The sequence below is a fragment of the Venturia canescens genome, chromosome 4 (assembly GCF_019457755.1).
Source record: "Venturia canescens isolate UGA chromosome 4, ASM1945775v1, whole genome shotgun sequence".
NCBI classification, from domain to species: domain Eukaryota; kingdom Metazoa; phylum Arthropoda; class Insecta; order Hymenoptera; family Ichneumonidae; genus Venturia; species Venturia canescens.
Genome location: NC_057424.1, coordinates 13,006,374 through 13,032,720, shown reverse-complemented (window position 1 = coordinate 13,032,720; position 26,347 = coordinate 13,006,374). Strand labels below are relative to the sequence as shown.

Below are 26,347 nucleotides of genomic sequence, written 5' to 3'. Positions count from 1 at the left end.
GCGGAGAATATTGGGCTCGTGAATCATATTTTTAAGAGAAAAGATTTTCATCTTCACCAACTCGTGTGGGTCGTTTGCGAAATCGGTGTTGGCGTTCGCCATACCAATTTGTGGCAACGAACTGTATTATACTGTATTCTCACTGTAAACGAAGTGTCCACTAAATAAATGTTATTTAGTCAACGAACAAAGTTCATCATAACTTTGTATTTATTCTTTGCGATTCTATTCAAGCCAATTAACAAGACACGTCAAAGTGTTGAACAAACTTTGCCAGAATGGGCGTTCACGTGGCTGTGTTATTAGTGGATAATAACTTTGGCAATTGAAGAAAGAGAAGCACACGAGCCTCATTAGTTATAGCTTCGTAACGTATACGCAGTCGAATTTCACTGGTATCGTGCTCTCTCTCTCTCTCTCTCTCTCTCTCGTTCTCTTCTCCAAGAGTAAGGAGCGTAGAAGCGGTGAGCTCATCGCGAAACTTCGTTCAAGGTGCCAGAATCCGGGGGCTACTATTAGTGTCCGAATAGGTAGCACAAATTTTCAACGGAATATTCCGAGCGTCGAATGACAAATGCGATATGCACGTCTGATTCATATGGCCAGGAAAAGCTTTTAGTGATTAAGCACATCACAGAAACGGCGTTACGTACGCTCATATGTTTCTACGCATATTTCCATGCCACATGCGTTTATCCCCATGAATATATATGCATACGTCGTTATTCGAAGTGGAAGAAAGAGAAGTGGACAATGGAGGAATCCGGTTGGTTCGCTGGCTAACTAATACAAGGGCGCACATCAACTGCATCATCGAATGAGGAAATTTACCCACGAGCTGGTCTTTTTGTTTGCTAGTTATATTACGCACACACGCCTATATGTGCGCGAGAACACGAGAAATTCCGGAATAATTCTCACGCGGCAGTGTGTAGTGTCAGCGAGACGTGCGAGGTTTCCAAATTCTCGAATAGCGAAAGCCTCCGCCCCGCCCGAAGCTAGACCATAACCGCATAGTATTGTGGTCAGAACAGTTATGACGGTTCTATACTCGACATCACCACTGTTCTTACACTATTCACCCCTCGTGGACTCCGTTCTATAGAATTGTTTGTTCCTATACATTAATATCGTATACGTATGCTTTAGGTACACATACACATAATATAAATGAATATATATGCACATATGCCGGTGAAAAGGGAGCGAAAATCCACCCTCGCTCACGCAGCATCACGCGTTCCCAGTAAATTCTACTTTCCTCGATTCAACCAGCCGTCCTCGTTAGATAATCGAGGTAACACGCACGGAGAGCTCGATGCCGTCGCCGAGAGGTAAGCTTTCACCTTCGTTACTCCAACCTCGAAAGCCATCTCTTCCCTTCCAACCCCATAATGATGGGAACACTCGACCACTGGCAATGAATATCCTGTCCACGTTGGAGCTGTATCGTATACCAACGAAACTACGAAATACTGACGCTCGCCATGACGTTTCTTCGCGCCGAATATGTACAGGCCTTTCTATGGGCTGTGAGACGATGAAGATTCGTTCTCATTTCGATTCAGGTAATTCGATAACTGAGCGCCGTATAAAAATATAGTGCAGCCCCCTTCCTGTGCGAACATCATTCGTCGCGATATTTTAACGAAATTTCACAATTGCTCGTGATTTTGGAATTTTTATATTTTTTCTTTTGCGTACGCCCCTGCTGGAATACATCTTCGTGCCGTTTGCGCATACACGAGCGTACAAACGAACGCTCAGAAACGCCTGAATCGTGGCAACGCTGTACACACGTCGCGAACCTTGCAATTCTCCCACTAAAATTCTCCCACGATTTTTATAACAATCATTGTTTTCTCAAAAACTAGACGGTAGATCATGCTTTTTTCTGGTCTTTTCTTCGGAAGATTACTCTGTGTTTTTTTAAAATCAAAATCGTAAGACTCAGATGGAGAAACCATAGAACTTTAACTCGCAGTATGTGCAAAATTTTTCTATTGAACAACCTTCAATCATTTTTTTATTCGGTTTTTACTTTGGGCGTCTCAGAGATGAACAAAAACTGTTGAAATTCACAAATATATGAAATACCTTATTTTTTTTTTTACAAAGCTACCGGTTAGCTGCTGGAAGTATTACCTGAGAAAGTGGCAAGACCCGAAGCACACTGGAATTTAGTTACCGTTCTTGATAAGACATTTTTCGTTTTGGTACCGCTCCCAGAAAGACGAGCGAGCCTGCCTTTTTTCTTTTCCTCACTCTTACTTCCCCTTTCAGTCAAACTTTTTCTCTCTTTTTCGAGAATCCCTCATTAGTTCTTCTTGCAAGCTTCGACCATTTGGGGCACGACGAAAATGTTCGTTATTTCATAACTGTTTTGAAATGATATCGTACAATTAGTCGCACCTTCAACCACACTATTCGATATGAACAAGATCTCAAATTTCCGACTCGAGCAGAGTCTTTCCACAAAGACCAGCAAATGAACTGCCGTTAGCCATCCAGTGCCAGCAGTTTTTCAAAACTCTTCTCGAGTGATAATCCCGTCGAAACATTCTATAACGAGCAACTTGACTTCACTCGTGTCTAAAAACTTCACAAAAATTCCCATCGTTGAAGTGAGCATTTAAAAAGCCTGTAAACTTCACGGTTTCGTGATCTTTCGTGCGAGGACGAGTCGTCATAAAATGACCCGCAGACAGAAAATCCGGGGGTGGTTAACTACGATTATTATCTCGTCTGCGAGCGAGCAGCGACCTTCCTCATGTGCGAGGTAACAACAACGGTTCATTTGCTTAATACAGTTTCTCTCGTCTCGAGCTTTCCTTGCTCGATCCTCCCGTCAACGCCCCCGCACTTTATCATCTGTGTAAAATTTGCTAGACCACGAAGAAAACGGAATCGACGTATTTTTTTCTCAATGCCTTTTTCCTGGTCCTCCGCAATCTGCAGCTTTTTTTTCCACCAGATATTTTCTTCGCTCTGCTTTCTTCGCTTCCCACCAAGCGAATTTCGAGCTTCCTCCTACTTAGAAAGAAAACGGTGTTTTGAAAACATCCCCGATCGTCTATTATGAAAAAGCTCGAGACGAAAACATGCGCCAACTTCTGATGTGCACTCTCACGAGCTTGCCGACATTCCCGTTTCTTATTCAACTCTGCAGATCCTCTATTCACCCACGAATTTCTGTAAACGTTCCCACTCACATATTCTCCTGGTATCCTCGACTCATTCGACACTTTGAATCTCCATTTTCGTTTGCTACTTTCCTAATATAAAGATTGGACACCGAACCCATCAATGTATGAACTGCTCTCTTCCCTTCGTCTCACTTTTTCAGTTCTCACTAATTGTATCATGGAATAAGAAAAGATAGTAATAAACCCCAAAAAGTCTGAAATAAAACAGATGTCGGGATTTTCATCGAAAGAAATTTCCAATCAAATCATTGAATAAAAAGTAATGACATCTCCCGACGAAAATCCCGACATCTATTTTATTTCCGACTTTTTAAAGTTTATTACTCTTTTCTTAAGCGAAGGAGTTTTTCAGTCGGATGTTTTTTCAAAACACTTTTCAAAGTTCATCATTTTTTTACGAAAAAAAAACTGACAGGGTGTCGACTCGACGTATATCTTTATTTAATTGGTGACGAAGAAATATCCTCCCGCCCACTGATCGCAGTGAAGCGCATAACTTCCGCCTTTTGGCCCTACGGGCAGTGGGAGTCAAAAAGTTATCTTTCGATATTATTTAAGGGGTTGGAATATTTTGTAAAAAAAACTAACAGCAGAAACTTGTATCGATCTTCCATAGCTGTGAATAAATAGACAGTTTCTTTGAAGCCTGATAATTATCCTAATTCAATCAAACAATGAGTTCAAATGGAGAGCTTCGTTGAGCTGGACCACAGAGTCGAGTGCTCGAAGCTCGAGGAATACGATGCTGGAAAAGGACTTGTTCTATCGTTAACTCTTCGGAAAATAAAGCCGGGGATTAACTAGTGGAGAGGAAGGGGGGGGGGGGTTTATTTAAGGATAGTTGGTGAGATAATGCTCGAGCGAGTATGTAACAAGCAGTACGTCAACGACGAAGAGGACGAGTGCAGGAGAGTCTCTCGGGACAGATTGAGTTTGGTTAACTCGCATGTGGTATTTCTGGTCCTAGCGATGTTTCGCTCGAAACACCTTTCATCGCTTCGGTTAATAAATTACCAAACGAATTATTAACGCCTGTGATTAAAGTGGTCTGAGCATGCGAGAGTACCTGCTTCTCTCCCTTCTCACTCTTTTGCTCAGCTGAGCTTAAAAGGGGAGGAGAAAAAGATGGAAGAAAATGAAGCGAGAGCTCCGGTAGAAAATAGCTGCGATAAGGGCTGTCCCTTTGCCTGATTCTCTTCGTATTTTGCGCTCTATCTCGCCTGCCTTCTCATCCGACAGTGATTACACCCTCACACCCCATTTCCCAATAGTTCACACACACTGATCTTCTAACATCATCTTCTCTCAGAGAAAAATCTAAAGAAGACAGGCTGTGGCTAGGGAGGGGATGAACATTGTTATACACCATTGAAAAGCCTCGAAGCGTGCCGGAACGAAAAAAATCTCTAGCTTGATTAATTTTCTCTTGTGTATTATTTTTATAAATATTTTCTTATCACAAGATAATATTTATGGTGTTCATCGACGCGCCCTTCGAGCAAGTGATGTACCCTCTCTGGCTCACTCGCTCTCCCTCTCTTTATTACCCACTGGAACAAAAAATTCTATTGTGTATATTATAGAGGAGCTTTCATTATCGATAATCCATCAGATCACACATGAGATGTGACAATTTCCGAGGCAGTTATTCCAAAAGAATATTACGCACGCTCGATTTTGCTTAAGGAATATAAAGGAAAAAGGGTACGAGGCTAAATTTATAAAAACTGACATGTCTCTTTTCTGGAACATCAAAATCTTGAACATGCTCGAATACTTTCAATGTTTATTGTTGCAAGATTTGCAACTACGCCGGGGATTAATCGGACTACGATTATTGCGAAAAACTTTAATAAAAGAAAATCGAAATGTTGTGGAGGAACGTACGACTCGTAGGAGGAATGAACTCCCTGTAATTCGGCATTTAGGTAGTTCATGCACGAAACGATTTTCTTAAGGTAGACTTGAAATTTACACAAAGTTTAAATGAGTAGTCGACTGAGACGCATATGAAATTTTAAAGGATTCGTCTTATTGGTTATTGAGATGAACGTGTTTAAATATGATGAAAAATGCACAGGATTTTAGGGACTATGCGTAAAAAATCGTTCACTTTTCCATTTAACGAATGAACGCTTCTTACGAAATTTATGAAAAACGTACACAATAATAATGAAGTATGTAATTAAGGTTTGGGGAAAAAATTCGAGACGATTGTCTTACTAGGAATAAATATATATTACGATAAAGATTGAACGAAATTGGTGATGAGCACTCGTGTAACTTCACATTTACTTATTTCAGCATTTTGTTTCTTCTTGGCTTGGCCCATTCCTGTCACAGCCTTCTGTCTTTTTATTAATACTTTTTTCTCGGTGCATTCCCCTTTGTGTTTTCCCTTTGCGTTCTCCAATGCGATTTTTTACATTAAAAACTGCAGTATTTTCGCCAGAGACGAATGAAATTTCTGGTTCAGTCAGTGATGGATCCCCGATTAATTGATGGCTTGTAATTTCATTCGCTAAAAGATAAGTTGAAAAAATGTATTTACAAGTTCGAATAAATAACTTTGACATCAATTGCAAGCTATTATATCTTTAATAAGGAAGTAAAAATCGATCGAATTTAGACACCTATAAAACACGATACTTCGGGCATGCGATCTACCTTAAGGAAATACGAATGAAATTTTGTGGGGCAATAAGAGTGAAGAGAAAAAATATCGGAATAAAATAAACTCAGATTTGTGAGAGACTCAATTTGAGGCATGGAAGTAAAAACGAGGATTTAACGAAATCTGTGTTCCTCTGACAAGTTTCAGTGACGTCTCGTCTCTCCGCGCAGGTATCTTTAAAGCTGTCCGGGTTTCCCCCTTTCCTTGGGGATGCTTCTGCCCCAGTCTCTCGTATTCCCCACGAGATTTCAACGAGATTTTGCCCTCTCGCTTCCCCAGTGTTTGCCTGCTTACCTGGACTGTTTGGCTGATGTACCACACTGATGAATGCTGCATCGAACATTCCCTGACTTATTGCATATACGCTGAGAATTCTGTCCCTTTATCTCTCGTTCTCGATGTATGTCACTACACTACAGTCAATATAATCCCGAGTCCAACGCACGATTACTCACGTTCACTCGAGGAAAGTTTTCGTCCCAGCGTTTCACTTCGTCCCTCTGTCTCTCCGGCCGGTTAAATTACTCTGAAATTACTTAGGACCCCTGGCAGGCAAAAGTTTGAATGTACACGAGACTCGTCACTGCTATCCGCCCCCCTCGTATACCCGAGGCTCTGAAATTGAAAACTGTTCCTCTGCATATCCAATTCATCCGAACGTCTTCAAGTTTCATCCCATAGAAATGTGTCCTCTGTTGAAAAATTTGTCTCGTCATAAATAAGATCTTTCTATTCGTGAATGCGTAAATCAACACGTTCATTTATGTTCCATTCTCTTCGCTTATTCGCATAGTTGCGACGTCAAGATCATTTTGAATCTTCCAAGAAGATGGCAAAAATGAAGAGCTCGATAAATAAATTACGTTTGTCCTCTGAAAACGACGCTTTATTTCCATCAGACTGCCCGTTCAATAATATAGTACGAAGATAACAAATTCAGACTATATCAATATCGTAACAAGCGCGTTAATAAAATGAAATTTATTAAGCGTCGCGAAAATTAGCAATTAGACCGTCCAAGCGCCCAGGGAAGTTGGCGATGCGTCAAAAATGTCTATCATCGCCGGTCTCGCGCGTCAACGTTTTTTCTTCACAAAGGGGAAGCCTCTCTCGCGGAAGAACATTTTTTTAGTTGTTCTTTACGAAGAATACGGCAAAAGAAAATCCGTGGTCGATTATCAGGTGGTTGGTTTAACCAGGAGCGTGGCGAGCAGCAAAAAAAGAGTATGATCATCGGAGCGTCCTCTAATTTGCCTTTGCCCTGTGTATTCACCCCTTTTACATTCTCCTTCCATCGTCATGCCACATTAGCCTCGTGTCATTATACAAGTTAGCTTTCTAACGAGCCAACGAAGCGATTCGATGAGCCTGACAAAAAGCTCTCGATCGCGCTTGGCTCTACGCAAAGTATGTGTGCAACCGAGGGCCGGAGCACACCAAAGGCTCTTAACTACCCAGGGGACGAGGGCCTTTATCACGATCAATTGCTCGTTAAATACACACAAAATGCTGCGTTCGATTCATAAACTGACGAATCAAGAGCTTTCCCATATGTCTTTCTATAAGTACAATTTCATTCGACGTTTCGTCAAATTTGTTCATTCGAACATTTTTTATCCGTCAATATCTATAGATTGAATCAATTATCTCAATATTTGCAAGGCAAACTTTATTTCTGCCTACGACTCGACTAAGCTCGCAAATAAAACTATAATTACGGATTCTTTACCTTTTTTACGAGAGTCTCAAAAATAATTATCTACGCTCGTCGCGATGCGGGAGTTTCAACAGCTGCTGAAGCAAGAGAATTGAGGAACGTGAATGTGGACGACCAGGCGCCAGTTTATTTCAGGTCAGATGTTGACCTCGAAGAATTAATTATTTAACGAGCGGGCCACGCTGGTTTGCAATGTAAATGTGAAGCAAATAGTAAAAGCTCTCTGATAAATAAATGAGATTTCTTTCCCCATCGAGCTCGTGCATTATTCAGTAGAAAAATTTTCGTTGTCGAAAATGGGGAGCAGCAAAATTGAAAGAGATTAAGGGTCTTGGCAAACGGCCCGTGTGTGAGTTACAAAGCGTACAAGAGCGTTCCCCGTTCAACCAGAAGGAAGAACAGCCGCTGCTCGTGCAATCTCCATTCTCCTCTTAAACAATATAAATATGATAATAATACATAATTATTATAATTCGAAACTCTTCTTGTAAGGTTTACGTCCATCGATGATCTTTTTTGCTCGACTGTACAACCCTAAGTTTTTGGTATTCTATTAGAATACTTTTATTGTGAATTAATCTCCTCGGAATAACCATTTAGACTTTAGTTTAACCACTGGATGCCAATGTTGAAACTTTTCATGAAATTGCTCACAAGAAACCCAAATTGTATGCGATTATCCACGACAGAATGTATGAAAACAGAGAACCTGACTCGAACCGAAGCGAGAGCAATTCAATAGTTTAATCATTCAAGCGAAAAAGGAGTAAAAAATGTAAGAAAAAATCACTCACGTTTCTCTATAAATTCATCATTTTATTTGCTCCGCGAACGTTTAGCTGTTCGCAGCACTGATCTCTTGTTCTTTCTTGCGACATTATACATGTAATTACGATCGTATAATAACATTATTACACTTTTATATTGTTAAGATTTAAAGCTAATATTTACAATGTCAATCTAGTATCTAGATTAACGACGCGTTTATTAATTCATTCTCGAATATGAGTAGACATACTCGTTACTGTTTATTAGTACTCGTTGAATCAGCACGAGAATTTTTGTCTTCCACGCTGCCGACGGTACGACCGTTATTTTTCTTTTCTTTTTTTCGTCATTTCGTCTCATCTGTATCTATAAAATCGACTTAGAATTTCATTCGAATCCACTAATTGTTAGACTAATTATTAGACTTTTTTTTTACATCTTCGATACCGTTCATATTTTTCTATTTTTTGTTTGTTTTTTTTTTTTCTCTTCGTTCATCCTCCCATTTAAATTCATTATGCACCATAAGCCAGCACCAATCGTGTAAAACCACTCACAAACCCCAGCACTGTGCCCTTCGCATTCGTTTTGTTTGCTCACGAATCGTACAAAACAATGAAAATCATTCACGCATGTAAATTTATCAAATTGCGCAAATTTGTAGTCTATAAGATTCGGCTGCATTCGCCTGCCACTTCAACGAAAAATAATCTTATCGGCTCCGTGGAAGGTCTTCAATTGGTGTCTGCGTATGTCTTCGGAAATTCTGACGCAAGTAATTTTACTCAAGAAATTTTTGATTGATTTTTTTTTTTTTTTTTTTTTTAATGTCCAAGATTATTTGTTGGCGAAATCAATGAAGCCCCATGGGACGTGATTTCAGTGGTTTCGACCAATTCGTTGTTCAGGATATTTTGGTCGAATAATTGCATTCTTTCTGCTGTAGAAATCGACTTCGATAGTAAAGTTAGGAAGAAAATTATTTTACAGTAATACATTAATTTTAATCAATATCAAAATTGACTCTTATGATGGAGAGGCCTTTTTAAATCGTTTTGGATTTTGGCTCTCCATGAGGAAAGGCCATTTTTCATTGTAGGAATGCTCACGCGATAATTTCTTATTATACTCTTCCGTTGGCTCGAGCGAGTTTTCATATTCATCAATTTAATAATTTTTCAGCTCACTTCGTTGCGAGTGGCGCCTGATTCATTCCGCTAACAGATAATCTGAGATATTACAAAAAAAAATCATCCAAAAATACTGAAATGGAAAGTTCTTGAGTCAGAATTTTGCTGAGCACATCTGGGATCTCAACTTACATGAAATTCTTCATTAAAATGATATTCCGATAAAAAGACATATCAATATAAGTATCAGCAGCCAGATCCTGTACTAGAAGGGAACGAAATATTCCTTGAAACGGAAAGCTTTCAATTCGACAAACATCTTTCGAAAGTATAAATACGATAAATATTTAACGAGCTTAAGAAATATTCAATAATCGCTTGTGTTGTTCAATGAAGCTGCAACTTCGTTCTTTCAGAATGAAAAAAAGTATTCAAATCCTTCGTAAATTGCTATGAATAACGCTATTTTGGTAAAACACCGTGCACCTCAATAAATAAATCGACGTAATTAACCTAAACAAAGTTTTATTAAACATTCAATAATTCAATAACAAAACACCTTCGAATCAGCTATAAACAAGCAGCTCGAATAAATAAAATTTCTTCTTTTTGATGCTGCGTAAGTGAACATAAATTATAATTGCCTCGAGGGTTAAATGACTAGAGAAGCGAGCGCACAATCTCTCATCGAGTTCTCGTCATCGATCTTTGTTCATCAGGAAATTGTATTATTTTTTCCACATTTATTTAGCTACAACAAACAACAGCCATTTGACCAAATCTTCGTTCAAAAAATCTGCACAGTTTCTCGTAATCTCAGCAAGAATCGTTCAATAACGCTATGCAAACGAGACAAAATTGTGCGTGTGTATGTTTTCTTTTTTTTCATGGACGTTATAAAAAATAAATAACCGACCATTCGACAAAGAATAGACAATTAAAACGATTTTTTCAAAAATATGATTTTCTTCGTTGTCACCCTTCGCTCTTCGTAATGCGTGTGCGTTAATCGTTATTGAGCTCGCTTTTTATTGAATCAAAGAAATATTATCGAAAACACGAATATTATCATGGTGAAATCGTTTTTTGTGCTAAATCAAAACCAATACTGAATGTGCAGATGTGCTGTCATGTCCATTTTTCATTAGCTAATTAAATAAAACACGTCCAATTGAATGACGAATAATTTAGCGACCGGTTCAATCAACGCCGATGTTATTGGATATCAAATTATTCCAAACTCAACTGGACGACGAAGAATTCGATCTCAATAAAACGAATGTCAAGATGTTCGTTGCGTGGCTAAATTCCGGCAAATCTGGCAGTTTGTCGTAATTATAAAACGCTCGCTCATTTTATAACATCGTTGGTACATCGGCCAAACATAAATACACGTATATGATTATCCGTACACGATTGTGATCGTTCGTTTCGACAAGCCTCCTTATTTTTATTCCCTATTTTATACCCTTAAGTTATCACAGAATCCGAGCGATTTTTATCTTCATGTGTGCGAGCTGTGTGTATGTGTATGTCTGTGCCTGATGAAAATATTACCTCGGAACTGGATTCGCGGAAGAGACGAACACAACGAAGAATACAAAAAATCATTGTCCGACCGTTTTCGTGATTCAATAATCGTTTTTTCCACTCTAAATACTGGACGATTCAGCAAAAGCGGAATCGATTATCAAAATAATTCATTATCGTACCCTCAATAAATCGTCAAAAAGTCTTTGAAATGTTAATTAACAAAATTTTTGAAAAATGATCGAATAATAATTTTTCTAATTAATTCGATGCCTCGTCTCTTAGTTACGGCGATTATTTTCGATTTAGGAACTATATATATGTGTATATATATATATATATTGTTACATACATAATAGATGTATATACGGGGTATTTTATGAAAAATGGAATGATCGTTAGATGAGACAATTTTTAAGTAGCTTAGTCCAACCGTATTTTACAATTCAGCCTGATCATTTGTGAGTACGAAAAGAAAGAATGAATAACAAAGGATTCCAATAAAATTTGAAAAGCCATTCGAAAATCAAGAAAACCGTATCGCTGGTTGTTTGATAAATAATATAAAGGGTCAATTCTTTCTTAATGAAATGGAATGATGAAAAATGAATGAGCTCCCTATAAAATACCTGAGGCATATCAGATCGTCCGCAGTCTCCAACCATGCCGTAGAGCAACGCAAAAACCATTCGGCACTAATTTTTAGTGACATAGTTCAAATTCAGCTCAGTAATAGAACACGGCGTGGATAATATTACCGCTTAATTGACATACAAGAATCTAGCCTGATAATTGAATGAATTTTTAATTGATACTGTTTCATAGTCTAAAACTTCGTGTCTTTGAAAAAGCACGGAGTCTTTCATTAAATCTTCATTTTTATTTGATCAATTTACCCCACTGAAAACTTTTTTTTTTTTCAAAATTCCAAAAAAAAAGTCGTCCCTACGATATCCGCTTAGTCTAATGGATAATTCAAATTCAAACCAATATTTGTTGGAGCAACTACGAGTGTAAACGAATAAAAAATACGAGTTGATCGAAAGAATCATTTGGTTTCGGCGATTTGTTGCGTTCGAAAGAAGTTTCATGTATCAGTCGCATGAGTTGAATCATTTACGATTCAATGAAAAAATTTTTGGATCGACCAAAATATTGTCCAACGCATTTGGTTCGATAAAAAAATTTTATTTCTCAGAGCTTCACCGAAAATTAGTGACGTGGGGTTTTTTAAGTTTCTCTACGATTCTAGGAGAATGTAGATCACGGCATAGCCAATAGTTTTTCATTTGGAACGTGGCAAATGCTCTTATTTTGATGAAACGAACTTTCTACCCTTCACAGTGTTAAGATGCTGCTGCAACATGAAAAATTCACAAACCTTAACACACCATCGTACAATCAGTCAATGCAACGAATCGTTTCGTTTTCTTTTTGCACTTCTCGGCTTAATTTTTGTGTCTGTTTCTCGCCACCGACGAAAATACATGGAAGTTTTATCTTACGGTTTAAATTTTCTAATAAACACTTATACTTAACGAGACGCAGGTGCGAGGGCTACCTTGCGTTTAGGAAGCGATGCGTTTTCTTTTTTCGTGTTTATCTTAATCACCTTTTGCATGAACAGTTACTTTAATTCTGTTTCAATCTTGTGATTGAAGTGTTTCGGGCTCGTAAAGTATTTTGGAAACGTGCTGAAATAATCAATTTTCATTCTAATTCAATAAAACTTTTTAAAAAATGTGTTGAAAACGAAGAAAAAACGTATTTAAATGAATCCAAAGGTAGAATCGTGTAAAAGATGAAAAAAATTAAGAAACCACAACAGCGTTCGTGACTTTGCCTACTTGACATTTTGAAATCGAGTATTTCACCACAACAAATTCTGCATACTGAAGCATGAAGAATTCGATTAATTTGCAACGGAAAATCATTTTTTTCAAATTCCATCATCAGGCTCCAAGAAATCAATTTTTGCTTAGTTTCCTCGATCACTTTGCAATATTCACCCCGCTCCGATAATTTCCCTCAGTCCAAGATTGCCACGATTTGAATCACGTTAGTGATCCAAATACTCGTGATTGATTTTTCATATTCGCGAACGAATGATCAGAATTGAATCGGTGATTCAGGCTTTTCAAGTTCTCTGATAATCGATCTCCTTACTCTCGTGCTTACGCCACGAATTCAAAGTACAGACGTCGTCGCCGCGCCACCATTCGTTAACATCCTTGTAATACTTCGGCGGTTTTTCGTCGTGAAGCATCGCACAAACGCGACACCAAAAATACGTGTTGATAAATTCACCTGTGCCCTTCCACTTGAAATAAGAATTGTAGAGCTCGTCGTCGTTGTCCAAACGATGAAGATACTCCGCCAACTCTCGAGGCGACTCGAACTCGTCGACGTGTATGTAAGACCGATAAGGTGCACTTTTTGCGTAATCAGTTGGATGAGCACCCATCACGATCGGCAAAACGTTGTGTCTGAACAAACGTCACAAACACATTCGTTAGTACCTTACAATCGAATCAGGAATCATGCACATCGGGACTTTTTTTATAATTTTATCATTTTTTCAATAAATCTGGTCAAATTGATCACAATTTTTTGTTCGAGTGTCATACAGTGTACAAAATCTATAATTTATTTTTTTATGATTTTTTAAAATGAAGTTTTTAATGAAATATTTCATGACCTTTCCGATGGTCGGTTACTTCGACATGCTTTGACAGTTATCGAATGGAATTCTGGGTGAATCGAAGAAAATATTTTTATAATCAATCGCATAATTCAAGTTCAGATATAATTTGATATTTTGTTGAGATAGAAATGAATTCATTGGATATTGTGATCGCAGGTGGGTTCCGGGGCGTATTTCATCGTCGTAAACAATTGAAAAATTTTGACATCCGCTTACCCAAGACCATTTACGAAAAACTTTTCCGTTATATAATCCCGGCAGTTTGAATTTTCAAAAGCTAAATAAAATTTGTAATCGTCGTCCAGCATCTCGAAACACGTTTGAGCTTGGGATCTGGAACAACGGAGACTCCCGCAAGCGCCGTAAATATCGACCTGAATGTGCTTTGCAAGCTCACGAGCATAATGCAATCGTTGATTGCGAGGACGACAGTTTGAGACGAACCACGCTACCTGTGCAAAGAGCGAAGAAAATTTCTTATTAACTTTAATTCACTATTTATTTTCAAACATCAAAAAATCTTTTCGAAAGTATCCAAAGGAAATCCAGAAAAATCAATAAACGAAAAAACTCGTAACTGATTTAAAAATTATTTTAAACTGGCTAAGTGTTGGGCCTCCGAATATTCAATCGCATTTTCCTGTACAATATGGAAAGAAAAATGATGAACTATTTCAAATAAAGTTTAAAAAATATAAGTTAAGAATCGTTATAAGATGGATGGGAACTTGAGGGTGGCTCACCTTTTTTGTCTTATTTGCGGCGTAGTTGAAAGTCTGAGGAATTTGTATGACCCTCGGATCGTAATACTGCCATCGTTCGTAAGGCGCAACGATATCGCTGTCGCGTCGATACGTCGCTGTCCAATTGACGAGAGCATTTTTAACGCTTTGCGTGTGATAAGGGCACTCCAAAAAATACAGCATCCATATCTGTTGGATAATATTTGGCTGTTGAGACTGTCCATTTTTATGGATAAATTTTCATTCGAGATGAAATAGAAAAAAAATGGGAATTAATGAGCCTCACCTGATTGGGCGGTCGATGGCCGGTGTGGGTCACATAATCCTTGAACAATATCAAGTCAGCTGATTCCGGATTGTCACGCGTAATAGTACAAGTGTTTACGGGACAACGAAGTTGGTGAAAAATCTCAGAGCCCGTTTTCGCATCCCCCATACCATGGGGTACCATTATTCTTTTTGGTCGATACTCAGCTGCGGTTCTGTTGTAGTCGGGCGGTATGAACATAAGCTGCAAAGTTTCAGTTCAAGCACGTCAATTGAAACGATCCTACAAGATTTCTCACTTTCAACGATTTCGTCTGCTCACGTTATTCCTACACGGAGAAAACGAGGTCGAGAATTCTAGAGGAAAGTACTAAGAATAAAGTGTCTCGGGGGACAGCACATACGACTGTATTGCAGCATTAATTCGAAGAACAGTAATAAAAATTGTTCTATTCATACCGTAGTAAAAAGACCAATACCCATACCTTTTATTTTAGCATAGTAAAAAATCTTTTCAGTCACTCGAAATGTTTATATTGCAAAGTATGCTCGAGCAACCCTGAAAAAAAAAAAAAAAAAAAAAACTAGTAAAATGTTTCGCGTATTCGGTCTATATTCGTGTATTTACCATAGAATTTACTATGCTGAGAGTGAAAATTTGTGATTTGCAATACATTTCTACTCATCGGTAAGTGCTGGTCTGACACGATGAATAAAACTCGAAAACAAAACGAAACATAGTTCTCACGTGCGCATCATCGTTTGCTATCTCCGCGAAGCTGTTTAGAACAAAAGGGACGAAAAATTGGAAAATTCAAAAACTACAATGCTGTTTGTAATCGGTGGCTAAATATACTTTGAAAATTCCTGAAAAATAATGCATTCCTCACTATGAAAAACGAATCCGTTTTCTCCGTGTAGGACACTTGATTGAAGAAATCAATGCCAGCGAATTTGTTCACTCAAGATTTGAGTTGAATGACTTTTGATTTTGATTTGATCATCTGGGACGATCGGTTGAAGGAAATTCGAAGACTCGTCGAATCATACCTGATTGGTGATTCGATCATCGTAGCGATCCTCATCGGGCCAGAGCATCGCGATTCTCTTTCCGGTCCGGCGAGATCTTACCGCCGGATGTGGTCGCCTCGTTCCACCTTTCATGTACCAAGGCCTCTTGGAAGGATCCGTGATATCGGGAATGGCCTCCAACGAGTTTATCGTTGCCGTGCCGTTCGATAGCTTTAATATTATTGCACACGAATGTAATATCGAATTTACTTTTGCAATGGAACCTAAGCAGCCTTAAAAATTCATTCGAAAAGCTATTACGATTGTGTAAAGACGGGAGCTTGTAGCTACTCAATAAAAACACATGGGCAGAGTTCAATTTTCATAATAACGTGAATCAACAACCAGAACTTGTTCTCGAACCTCGAGTCTACAACAAACTTAACTCGGTTTTCAAATTCTAATAAATTTTACATCCCAGAACATTCCGATCTCACTTCATGGTATTCGATTCATTCGAACCCTTCGGCTGCACGTCACACCGCGCACTTTCGAGACCCTCGTTCCTCCGGCTCGTCTCACCCAGCTTTGATTCATCGCTACTGATTTTCAAGTCTTCGAGCAAGGCGACGAAAAGTCCAGGAAAAAGCGTAACCCGTGCCGCGGGGACTGCAGTGCAGCCGGAAAGTTGAATAAACCATCAGAATATTTACCAATCTGCTTAGACACTATTCGTCGTGTACAGCGAATGAAAAATTCAATTTTAGCCATTTGCGACTCGAGCGATTTCGCGTAGCGTCGTGTGCTGTGTGTCGACGGAATATGATAATCGCGCAAGGATTCGAAAACTGTGTAAACTCGTTGACGATAAGCCTGGAACAATACTGATCTACATGCCACTACAGGCAACATATGCGTTCGCTCATAGTGCTGCAGAACGTAATAAGTATTCTACGCAACGCCCTATGTGCAAGTGACCGTGAGGTTTGCTAGCCGAGCTGCGGTTATGAGCTCGTCTTTTTACAGGTTTATTCGTATTTCTATGTATATTTCTCTATCAAGCGGACGTTGCGGGTAAACTCGTCCATTATCGGTAAGTTTGAATATTAAGGCGTAACAGGGTGTCCCAAAAGTTGTTTCGTAGGTCACAGAGTTCGCTGGATTCTAGAGAGAAAAGCCCTTAATCGCATTGTTCTCGATTACGAGTGATTGCTCGGTGTGGTTCTCGATACATGAAAAAAAAAAATAAAAACGATTCCGGAGCATCGGAAAAAGTAGATCGAAGTAGAAAACGAGTGTTTTTGTGAGCTTGGTGGAGCACCTGATTCGATGACGAGGAATAAATGCTTCGTCGATCGAACATTGAGAAAAAACAACGAATAAAGACTTTTCTCTTGTTTACTGCGCCATTCACTCGCCCCGTGGATCTTGGACTTTTGAGACACTTTGCATACGCGTAAAACTCTTTTCCTCTCTTGCCTTTTTTTCTTCGACTAGCGTCTATGTGGTGTCGAAATACTCGGGAGCTGCGCGCTCGCATAAAGCAGGAAAAGCGAAAAGGACCAGAGATATTTACAATTTAAGTGATAAATCATTTTTTACATATTGGAATTGTTGAAAAAAGTGTGGTCAACGGTGGCGATTTTTATTAGATTACTAAAGAAAATTCACAACGTGTAAACCCGTCTCATTTTAATGTTATTTACCGTTTATCAAATAACTAATTTCATATTTGTGCATGTAGTCGCTACCTCGATGCTTTGTAAACATGTTTTCGAATATCTTCTCAAGTGTCAAAGCCAAGCATCCAGCCCATTGTATTCCAGCAATATGCATGAAGCTGCGATGCGCAATCGATCGGAAAATGCAATTAGTTAATTAATTACCAAGTTAAATCGAAGTTCGGAAAATAATCATTTTAATAACGATAATAATAATAGTAATAATGGTGACTCGGGGGGATTGTGATCTGCGAAATCACTGCCTGTGCATCGAAGAAACGATTCGCTGGGCTGGCTAACATTTTGAGGTTCGAACAAGACCTCAGCACAATCGTTACCTCCGTGTATAAAAGTAACTAAAATTCATGTAAAAGCGCAAATTGACACAATCGACTATAATTTTGTTATCAAAAGTATCGATTTGTGCCCATTTAGCACCGTCAACGTCGTCAGTCGATTGTTGTTGTGCGTTGTTTTTTGGACTTTTTATCAGACTGTACCTCGTACGTGATTTTTTGCTGCTCGTGCTCCCTGAATCGAGTAAGAATCACGGGCCTCTTCGCTTTTGGTTTCGGGGGCAACGTAACTTTGATCATCTGCGAGCGAAATATCCGTTTTTGTCTCTCAAGTTTTGTTTTTCTTTTCTCTCATTCTTTTTTCGTTAAATTCGCTTACTAGCTTGTTTTTAACGTCGATCCAAATGTTCTACGCTTTCTGCATATTGCAGTTCTAATGTTCCACTTAGCTCCTTATCTCTCGGCGATAAAAACCCCACCGTGTCAATGTTTTACTTTGTTAGCGATCGCAAATTGATAATTACCTTCGTACTTTCCGGTACAAGCCTCGCCGACTGCGAGCCACCGGTCTCCGACTTCAGGGCGTGCCATATCTCCTTCTGACGTACGTTCATCACCACCAGGAACAAGCCCGTTATGCAAAACACGTAGAGGAAGCATCTCTTCAGTGACAAACGAGGCAGTCCCATGCCGTTTCTACGATTCGGCGGATTTTCACTTTCTCTCGTTGCCTTCTCTCCCCTCCTGCGCTCGCTCGGTTCCTCTTAGCGACGGGATTCGTTCGACTCGCCCGACGACATTCGGCTCCTCTGATCCACACAATTTTACAGGGACGAAGTCAAAATCAGCGTGCGCTCAGTCGACCGCTGTGGTGGCACAAAAAATCGTTGCAATTCACTGCAGAAACTGCCTCCAGCGTGACGATTTTTCTCAACGGTTATTTTCGCGGTTTTGGGAAACTTCGGATTTCGACTTTCGTTGCATTTACAATATTCATTCCTCTATTTTCGGTCTAATATTCTTTTGGGATTATACGATCACAAGGAACGCAATGTCAAAACTCTTTTTTGAAATTTAGAGTGAGAAACGAATCTCTTCGTTTGAGATATCCTCAGCACGACGAGAAACTTTGACAAGAGAAAAGTTGCCTCGCGCTCACAAGATCGATATGCGCAACCGGTGCATGTGGCTTAGTCGCACCGATCCAAACTTTGGATTTGCCCTACGATGGATTTACCCACGAGACCGTCACACACGAACTCCCTAGACGTGTTGTTACCACTCGTGAAAATGACTAATTTTCAACTAAAAATCGTTGGTGTTTGGTAACAAGGCAATATTTTTCTTTCTTATCGAGAAACGTAAACGCGTCGATTGCGTGCGATGGTCGGTATCTCATGAAATTTGACATTCTTTCCAACTGCATAAATACTAGATTACGCTTATCTTGAGAGCATCAAAAGAACCTCTTTTCGTAACGAACTTCTGCGTGATCCAATCCAAACCGTTCGTCGAAATATTTCTCGAAAATCCCATAGAATCGAATTTTTTCTTTACTAAAGACTGCGATTACGAAAATTGATCATTCGTCGGTTGCATCACTCAAAAATGAATGCAACGCCGAGCATCTCGATTTCAACAAGTGCATTGGAAAAGTGAAGTTAAAATTCGCATGATTGGAACGAGTTTGAACTTTTTCCCCCCCAATTTCCCACGCCTTGGTTTCTCGAATCCTTTCATTTTTTATAAGGGGCAAAGCATCAAAATTTCTGACTCAACTTACCTTATCGGGAACGTTGTTTATGCGTATTGGCACTGGACGAAGGTCGAACAATCTGGAAACAAAAAAATTGTTAAATTTCTCTCTGCAATAAAATACGGCGAAACATAAAAAGACACGAGACCGATCACGGTACTGCATGCTAGTCAAATGAGTGCTAAATTTTCAAAACGCTTTTAGACCGCGTACAACGGTACCGATTAAACTTATCGTTAGCAGATATGTATTCAAGCATATTTTATTAACGTGAAAAAATATTTGAAATGATAGCTTTGCAAAAGTATCAACTGATAGATGCAAATTTCCATGATGACACATTTTTACAGCTGTTTTTCAAAAAATCATCTGTATTTTTTAACCGATTTTATTGCACCTAGTCCTCATTTTGTTCCTCAACTGATCCTTCACGAATTCACCACGTAGATTTTCCTTTAAACTCATTCCTTTCAGAAATTATGAATGAAAAAGTTCTTTCACTTAATGAACAATTAGCTGCAACAGTGAAACGATCAAGTTAAAAAAACAACTACATGCTGGATTCATAGAGGACCGGTTGACCAACAAAATGAGACTTGTTGCAATAAAATCGATGAAAAAACGCAGATAATTATTTGAAAAATAGCAGTGAAAATGTGTCACCGTGGAAATTTGCATTTATCAGTTGATGCTTTTGCAAAACTAGCGTTTTTAATATTTTTACATCTTAATAGGATATGCAGTAATACAAATCCACTAATAATACATTTAATCGATACGTTAAACTCGGCCTAAAAGCGTTTTGAAAATTTAGCAATCATTTGACTAGCGTGCAGTACAGGAGTTACCTTAAAGACGACAGCAAAATTAAAATTTTTCGAACCCTGACTTTGTTTCTGCGAGTTTATTGACAGTTATTTTGTTACTGAACTAGTCAACGTGATTATTCAGTAACCAAAGTGCATTCCGAAATAAACGAGGGATGCGCAGTTACCAAATTCCACTTTTGGTGCCACCATTTTTCCCACGTTACTCCCATTCATCGACGATAATGTCTCGCCAGTTTGACTACTCTCTTCTTCCCTTTCCTCGCAATCCGTTTCCCCCTAATTTCGCTCTATTCCATGACAGGAAACATAGTAAATTTCACTGGAAACGCCTCATAAAAGATAAGAGCAATACAAACGTACGGCCTCATTCATTCGGGACGCAAGTCTTACTGCTTGATCTATTTACACAGTTGGGCTCGATTGGAATTGCGTCGAAATAAAACTTTGAAGGATGAGAGTACAGTCCGTGAATACGAAACGAGACAATAAACGACGATTTCGTCCACTGAAATTTCCGTTTCACTCTTATTCCTTCGTGCGCAAATGTTCACAGAGAATCTGTGTACCATCATCATTTTTCCGATTTCAGTAGCGACGGATTTGAATTTTCCAAAAAATATTCGAATCAATAAGTTGAGAAAATTCGAATTTTAGATTCGGATTGCGGATTTGTTGTTTTTTTTTTCGTTGAATGAATTGAAGCGATTGCCATTTCAAAAAGAAAATATGGTTGAATTTTTTTCCTCAGTTTCCAAAGTTTTTTCGCAGCTGCGTGTGAGCTTCATAATTTCCCAAATTCGAAATTTCTCGGGGCATTCTGTGAGAGGTTGGCAGGTGTCGCAGGTGGTCGGAGCCGTAATTTATGTACTACAGTTCACTCCATTGCACAACGATCTGATTCCACGATCGAGTCAGAATATTGGAGAAGCATAAGGAATCGGTAGTTCCGAGCATGATGACGCATGATGACTCCAACGTTGGAGTCCAACGAAACGATCGAAAAAAACTCTCCAATAATTCCAGTAATTCTCCTATTTTGTTCCCTGCCAAATTTGCGATTCGTAGCGATTCGTAGTTTTGCAAGCTGCACCAACGATTCGTGAAATAAACAATTGGTGAATTACAAACGTTTTTTTCGTTCATTTCGTTGGACTCCAACGTTGGAAACTTCAGCGTCGTCCGAGCACGTCGAAATGGGGGGAATTAAAAAACTTAGTAAATTTCAACGTTTCTGACTCAAGGGAGAAAAAAAATTAATCGATTCAACCAAGAGTTTTTGAATCAACGAATACCAGAGAACGGAATAAGCTTCGTTAGAACTCGATCTACCAGACGCTCGATCAACTCGCTCGATAAATATTTTCGTTTGCGACGAAAACATCGTCGAAGCAACAAGTTCCTGGCTCGGTGTAAGTATCGCGCGCTTTCCGATCGGAATCGTGCCGCGTCGTGCGAAGGGTACAATAACTTGAGCCTACCTCCATTGAACTGTTTGTTATGACTTTCAAGGTGACATTAGTCAAAAGCCAATTGACAATGAGAACGAATCCGGCAAAAGAAAGAGAAAAAAACAATATCTTCGACGTTATTCCAACGAGGACACAGCTGCGCTCCGACACGAGCGAAAAACGAAATAAATTTCTTGCAGGAACACCGAAAAAAACTAAAACACGTTTGTCGCACCAAAATGCTTTTGGCGTCGAATGAAAGCAATAGATTTTTGAGGTGTTTGTCTGTGCCAATCATTCATTGATTGCAAAAACGCTTGTAGAGCACGTCCGATAGCACCGTTATCTCGTATCTTATCGAGCGTTCCGATGATTAGAGAAGAACATGACATTATCGATGAACACGACACGTTCGTGGGCGTAATTTCGCCCAACGCGTAAATTTTAATTGAAAAAATTGAGGGAAAAGTGTCACCCCCGTTGCTGGTTCTTCGATTATTTATTTTCTATGTCGAGGCTCAAAAACCGTGCACCATTATCGACTCAGTACCCTCGTCCCATTTCCATTGTCAGCACCACATGAAAAACACGATTAAAAGGCTTGGAACAGCTATTCATACTCTCACGACTTATCTAAACTCGCATAATTACAATTATTGTGCGGAAATGTCGAGTGGCGATGATTTGTTCGTAATTCAAAGTGATTTTTTTTCTCACGGTCCTACGACTTCTGGTACGTGCTTTTGATCGTTATAGTTCACGTGTGCGCGCCGTTATGCGCACACAAACCCCACAAAGCCTTAATAACTCTTCCTGATCGCGATAACTTGCTACATTATACTCATCGACAATACGAAACATGATTGACGCAAGTGGCACACGTCATGACCCGAGAAATAAAATCTCCTTATAAATTAATGGAATAAAACATTTTATTGAGCATCAAACACACCGCTCGTAACCAGGAAAAATAAACAACGTTACAAGTTATTTTATCTTTCTATTTATATAAATCGAATAGTGCAACCTTAGGAAGGAATAATTTTATTTTCAAGAATGTGTTCTGCGAGAGCACACCATTTTCCAATAAAAATTGATTTCGACGAATGAATACTTTCGTTAAAATCTCCAGGGTAGTGTAATTATGCAACAAAGTCCATTTTGTTTCATTCGTATTTCACGTCGACGTCAGTATTTTAACGATTGTCGACAAGGCAATTACCACCTTTGAATTTCATTGGCGCAACGTACTCGTTCTACCGCTTCACTATTATTGACTGATACTTTTTGCAACTGACAATCGTACATCTCCCGTATACAAATATATTCGCGTATTTTTCTTCACTGGCATTGTTATGAACCGGCGCACGGCCGTTCCGTGCGCACATTTAAATGGGACGGGGAAAAACCGCCTGATGACTTAATCCAATGAATGAATAAACGAGAACGAAGCTTGACCAAACTCTAATCATTTTTTGGCCTTGACATTTCTATCGCTTTGCGCTCTTAAACAGACAGTTTTTCGAGGATTGATAGACCAATTTTCCAACGAACGACTCATCAAAATTACTGTCTCGAGGAATTATTGGGAGTGTGAAAAAATAAGCTCGTCAAACGTCAACGAGAATCGATGCAAGTTTTCATTCTCGCTGTTTTCTGAAATATAAAACCGACGACTGACTTTTTCGTTGGAGAAGACCCGTCAAAAAATCGTCAAACAATGACGAAAAAACAAAATAATGAACGCCCTTCAAAATGGTATCCACTAAATTCGTTTACGTCAACTGCCAACGGAACTGCATAAAAAAAGGTTCGAAACTTTTTCAAACTCTTGTCTGGATACTTTTCGTCCTCGTGGTTTTATTTATTTCCATGTTACATCAGATATTCACAATGTTACGTTCATTCGACAATTATTTCACAGCGAGAGGTGTTTTTTTTATCGTAAAAGAGATACGAAGCCTACTGCGGTGAGAAAAACGTATCACAACACGATGCCACAGCACGCCCATCACCGCTAAAACCACGTGCTGCTCCGCGCGAGAGAGTTAACGCCTCGTAACTAATAACTGCTAAATACACACGCTCGCGATTGTCACACGCGCATGAGTTGTTCGTTCGTCGAACTGTTTTTAGAAAAACGTGAAAAAATATATTCTGAAGATAGCAGCAATTCTTACGACTGCCAAAAATCTCCTTTTTCGTCATTCAATTTCGAACGGACTTTCATTAACCTTCAAAATATGTTATTTCGCTTTGACGAAGTGAAATGAAAGTGGGAAAGTTTTATCGACGAGGTTTATTTCCGTCCGACTACCCTCCGCCGTTACTACCTCAAACTTCTTTCACATTGCCTGAGAGCAATTAATTTGAGGTGCAATTAGGTTGCCACGGGCGACGAATATAACAAGGAAGAATTCTTACACTCGCCTACCCGAAGCTGCGATTAAGAATTTTTTTATAACCGTGTTTCGTATAATACTAGCGATTGATCGAGAATTAACCGATATGAAACTCAAATCTGTCAATCTTCGGTGCAAGGCAAACTCGACTTTTCGATGTTAATTCGAAAAACAAACACTGGAACGAAACATCGACCGATGCAACAATTCGTTCCGATACGTCGACGTTGTTCCATTTTTCATTGCTGTTAATGAATGAAAATTAAAAAAAACGAAATTTTTCGTCATTTCGAAAGTTGACGGAACGAAGATTTTATTGATTGAACCTACGTAACGATAAATTCATCCAGCCATGCCCTCGAAAGGTTATTAAAAAATTAAGGAAACGAAGCACTCGCCCACCCGTTCTCTGCGATGGCAGTTTCTGCTGTTTTTGTACACAAAATAGTCTCTCGACTGCGTATTCGAAAGAGTCCGAAACTTGAAAACAAAAACTTCAAATTCCCTCTGTTGTACTGGTAACTGCAGCTTCCTGAAAAGCTCGAAAAATTGTCTCCTCATTCGGGTGAAGATATCGAGCGCAAGGCGTTGTTTCGTAAAAAAGTAGTAAAATTTGATAAGATAATTCAGTGATCTTACCCTCACGGTGAGTTGCGTGAGTATTTAAAAAGAGAGAGAGAGAGAAAGAGACCGGGAGAAGAGAAAAGCTCCCCCTCATGAATGCCTTGTGTAGAAGGACAGCGGTCGATGGATAAGCCTGTTCGCACTCACGCACTCAGCCGCACACGTTTTAACCACCACACAACGGTTTGAGCACGATCACCAGTCACATGACACAAACGCGATTACCGCTCATCTCGAAAAAATTCTCATTCTCGCAGTCATCGTAATTGTTGTAATTAGTCGGTGATGATATGAACTTGTTTTGGTTCGATGGGTTTAAAAACTTTGGAAATCCGAAGGTGTGCAACAGCAACGGAGAAAAAAATTGAGGCCTCGAGAGAAGGGGACACCTTCCCTTACGCCCTATAGACGCCGTCCGATGGCGTACCAGGGCGCCTCTTATACACGGTCTGCTTTCCGCTCGGTGCTCCTTCTGCCTCACTTTTTTCTCTACACACGTCTATACTACCATTCCTCGCCGAACCCCTCCCTTCTTCTCGTAGCATCATCGCATCCGCCACCACCATGTCACGATAACCCGCTATCAAGGAAAATCCATAAGAGTCGCGTCTGCGCGCAACTTAACCTCCTCCGTACGCCAAACCGTTTTCCCCCGTAAACTTTCGTCCACTCTTTGCTGTCCCAACCCCACCTTTGTTTTACTTTCGGAGGACGCTATCTCGCGTTCTCACAAAACAACTAATTTATCAACGTTTCGACACTCGATCACCGCAACAGCTCCAACCGCTTATTCCCATTTTTTATATGAGATTTTTTTCAATGGACTTTCGTACAGGTAACTCTTCATTTTGGGCATGTCGAAAACTACGAAAGTTGTCAGTTCGATTCTGGAAATTTGGAGAATGAAGTATGATTTTTTTTTTTTTTTTTTCAATGGACCACTCAGTTTTTCAAAGTGTCGAACGTTCAAACGTACGTGTGACGATTCGATTGTGAAATTCCTTCATTTCACTGGAGAACTGTTCCCCATGTTTTTCGAATTTAGAAAACTTTTTCAATGACTCTCGCAGGATTAAAAAACTACGTTAGACCAAAAAAACGTACAGTTTGACCTACAAAAATAACGGTGAGGTGGCAAAATCAATAAAGTAAGTTGTTTCAACTTGATTAACACTAAAAAAGGCGTTTTGAAAAGTCACAGTATATTCCTATTGACTTATCAAATTGGATCGTTCAACTGTAATAATTCAAAAACAATGAACGAAGTACAAACGCCTTTTTGCAGAGCCAATCGATTGCGAGGAAAATGACGTTGAATTCACTGTAACGTTTCTACGAGTTTTGGTCGAAGAAAAAATGAACCAATTGGCAAGACAAATGACATATGAAATGTTGAAAAAATATCGCAGACGAACTTTATTATTGAAAATCAGTCAAAAGTCGATGGATGAACAGTCGCATGAAAAAAATGACGCACCATTTTTGAAATCGATCGATTCCAAGGTCTTGATTTCACGACA

At 39.2% G+C, this 26,347-nt stretch overlaps 1 protein-coding gene across 3 annotated transcripts; it reads right to left on the bottom strand.

Moving 5' to 3' along the window:
• Positions 1-8,392: 8,392 nt before the first annotated feature.
• On the bottom strand, positions 8,393-25,334 carry FucTA (glycoprotein 3-alpha-L-fucosyltransferase A). Of its 3 annotated transcripts, none has more exons than XM_043416472.1 (9): positions 24,843-25,334; positions 19,551-19,602; positions 18,292-18,633; positions 17,972-18,067; positions 15,790-15,981; positions 14,759-14,983; positions 14,473-14,661; positions 13,946-14,181; positions 8,393-13,511 (listed from the first exon to the last, which is right to left on the bottom strand). In XM_043416472.1, exons 3-9 carry the CDS (start codon positions 18,454-18,456, stop codon positions 13,163-13,165), a joined length of 1,452 nt encoding a protein of 483 aa, XP_043272407.1. In that variant the 5' UTR covers positions 18,457-18,633; positions 19,551-19,602; positions 24,843-25,334; the 3' UTR covers positions 8,393-13,162. The 3 variants fall into 3 exon arrangements, with proteins under 3 accessions (XP_043272407.1, XP_043272408.1, XP_043272409.1); XM_043416473.1 differs by having other exon boundaries at positions 18,292-18,576; XM_043416474.1 differs by lacking the exon at positions 17,972-18,067 and having other exon boundaries at positions 24,843-25,332.
• Between the last annotated feature and the right edge of the window lie 1,013 nt (positions 25,335-26,347).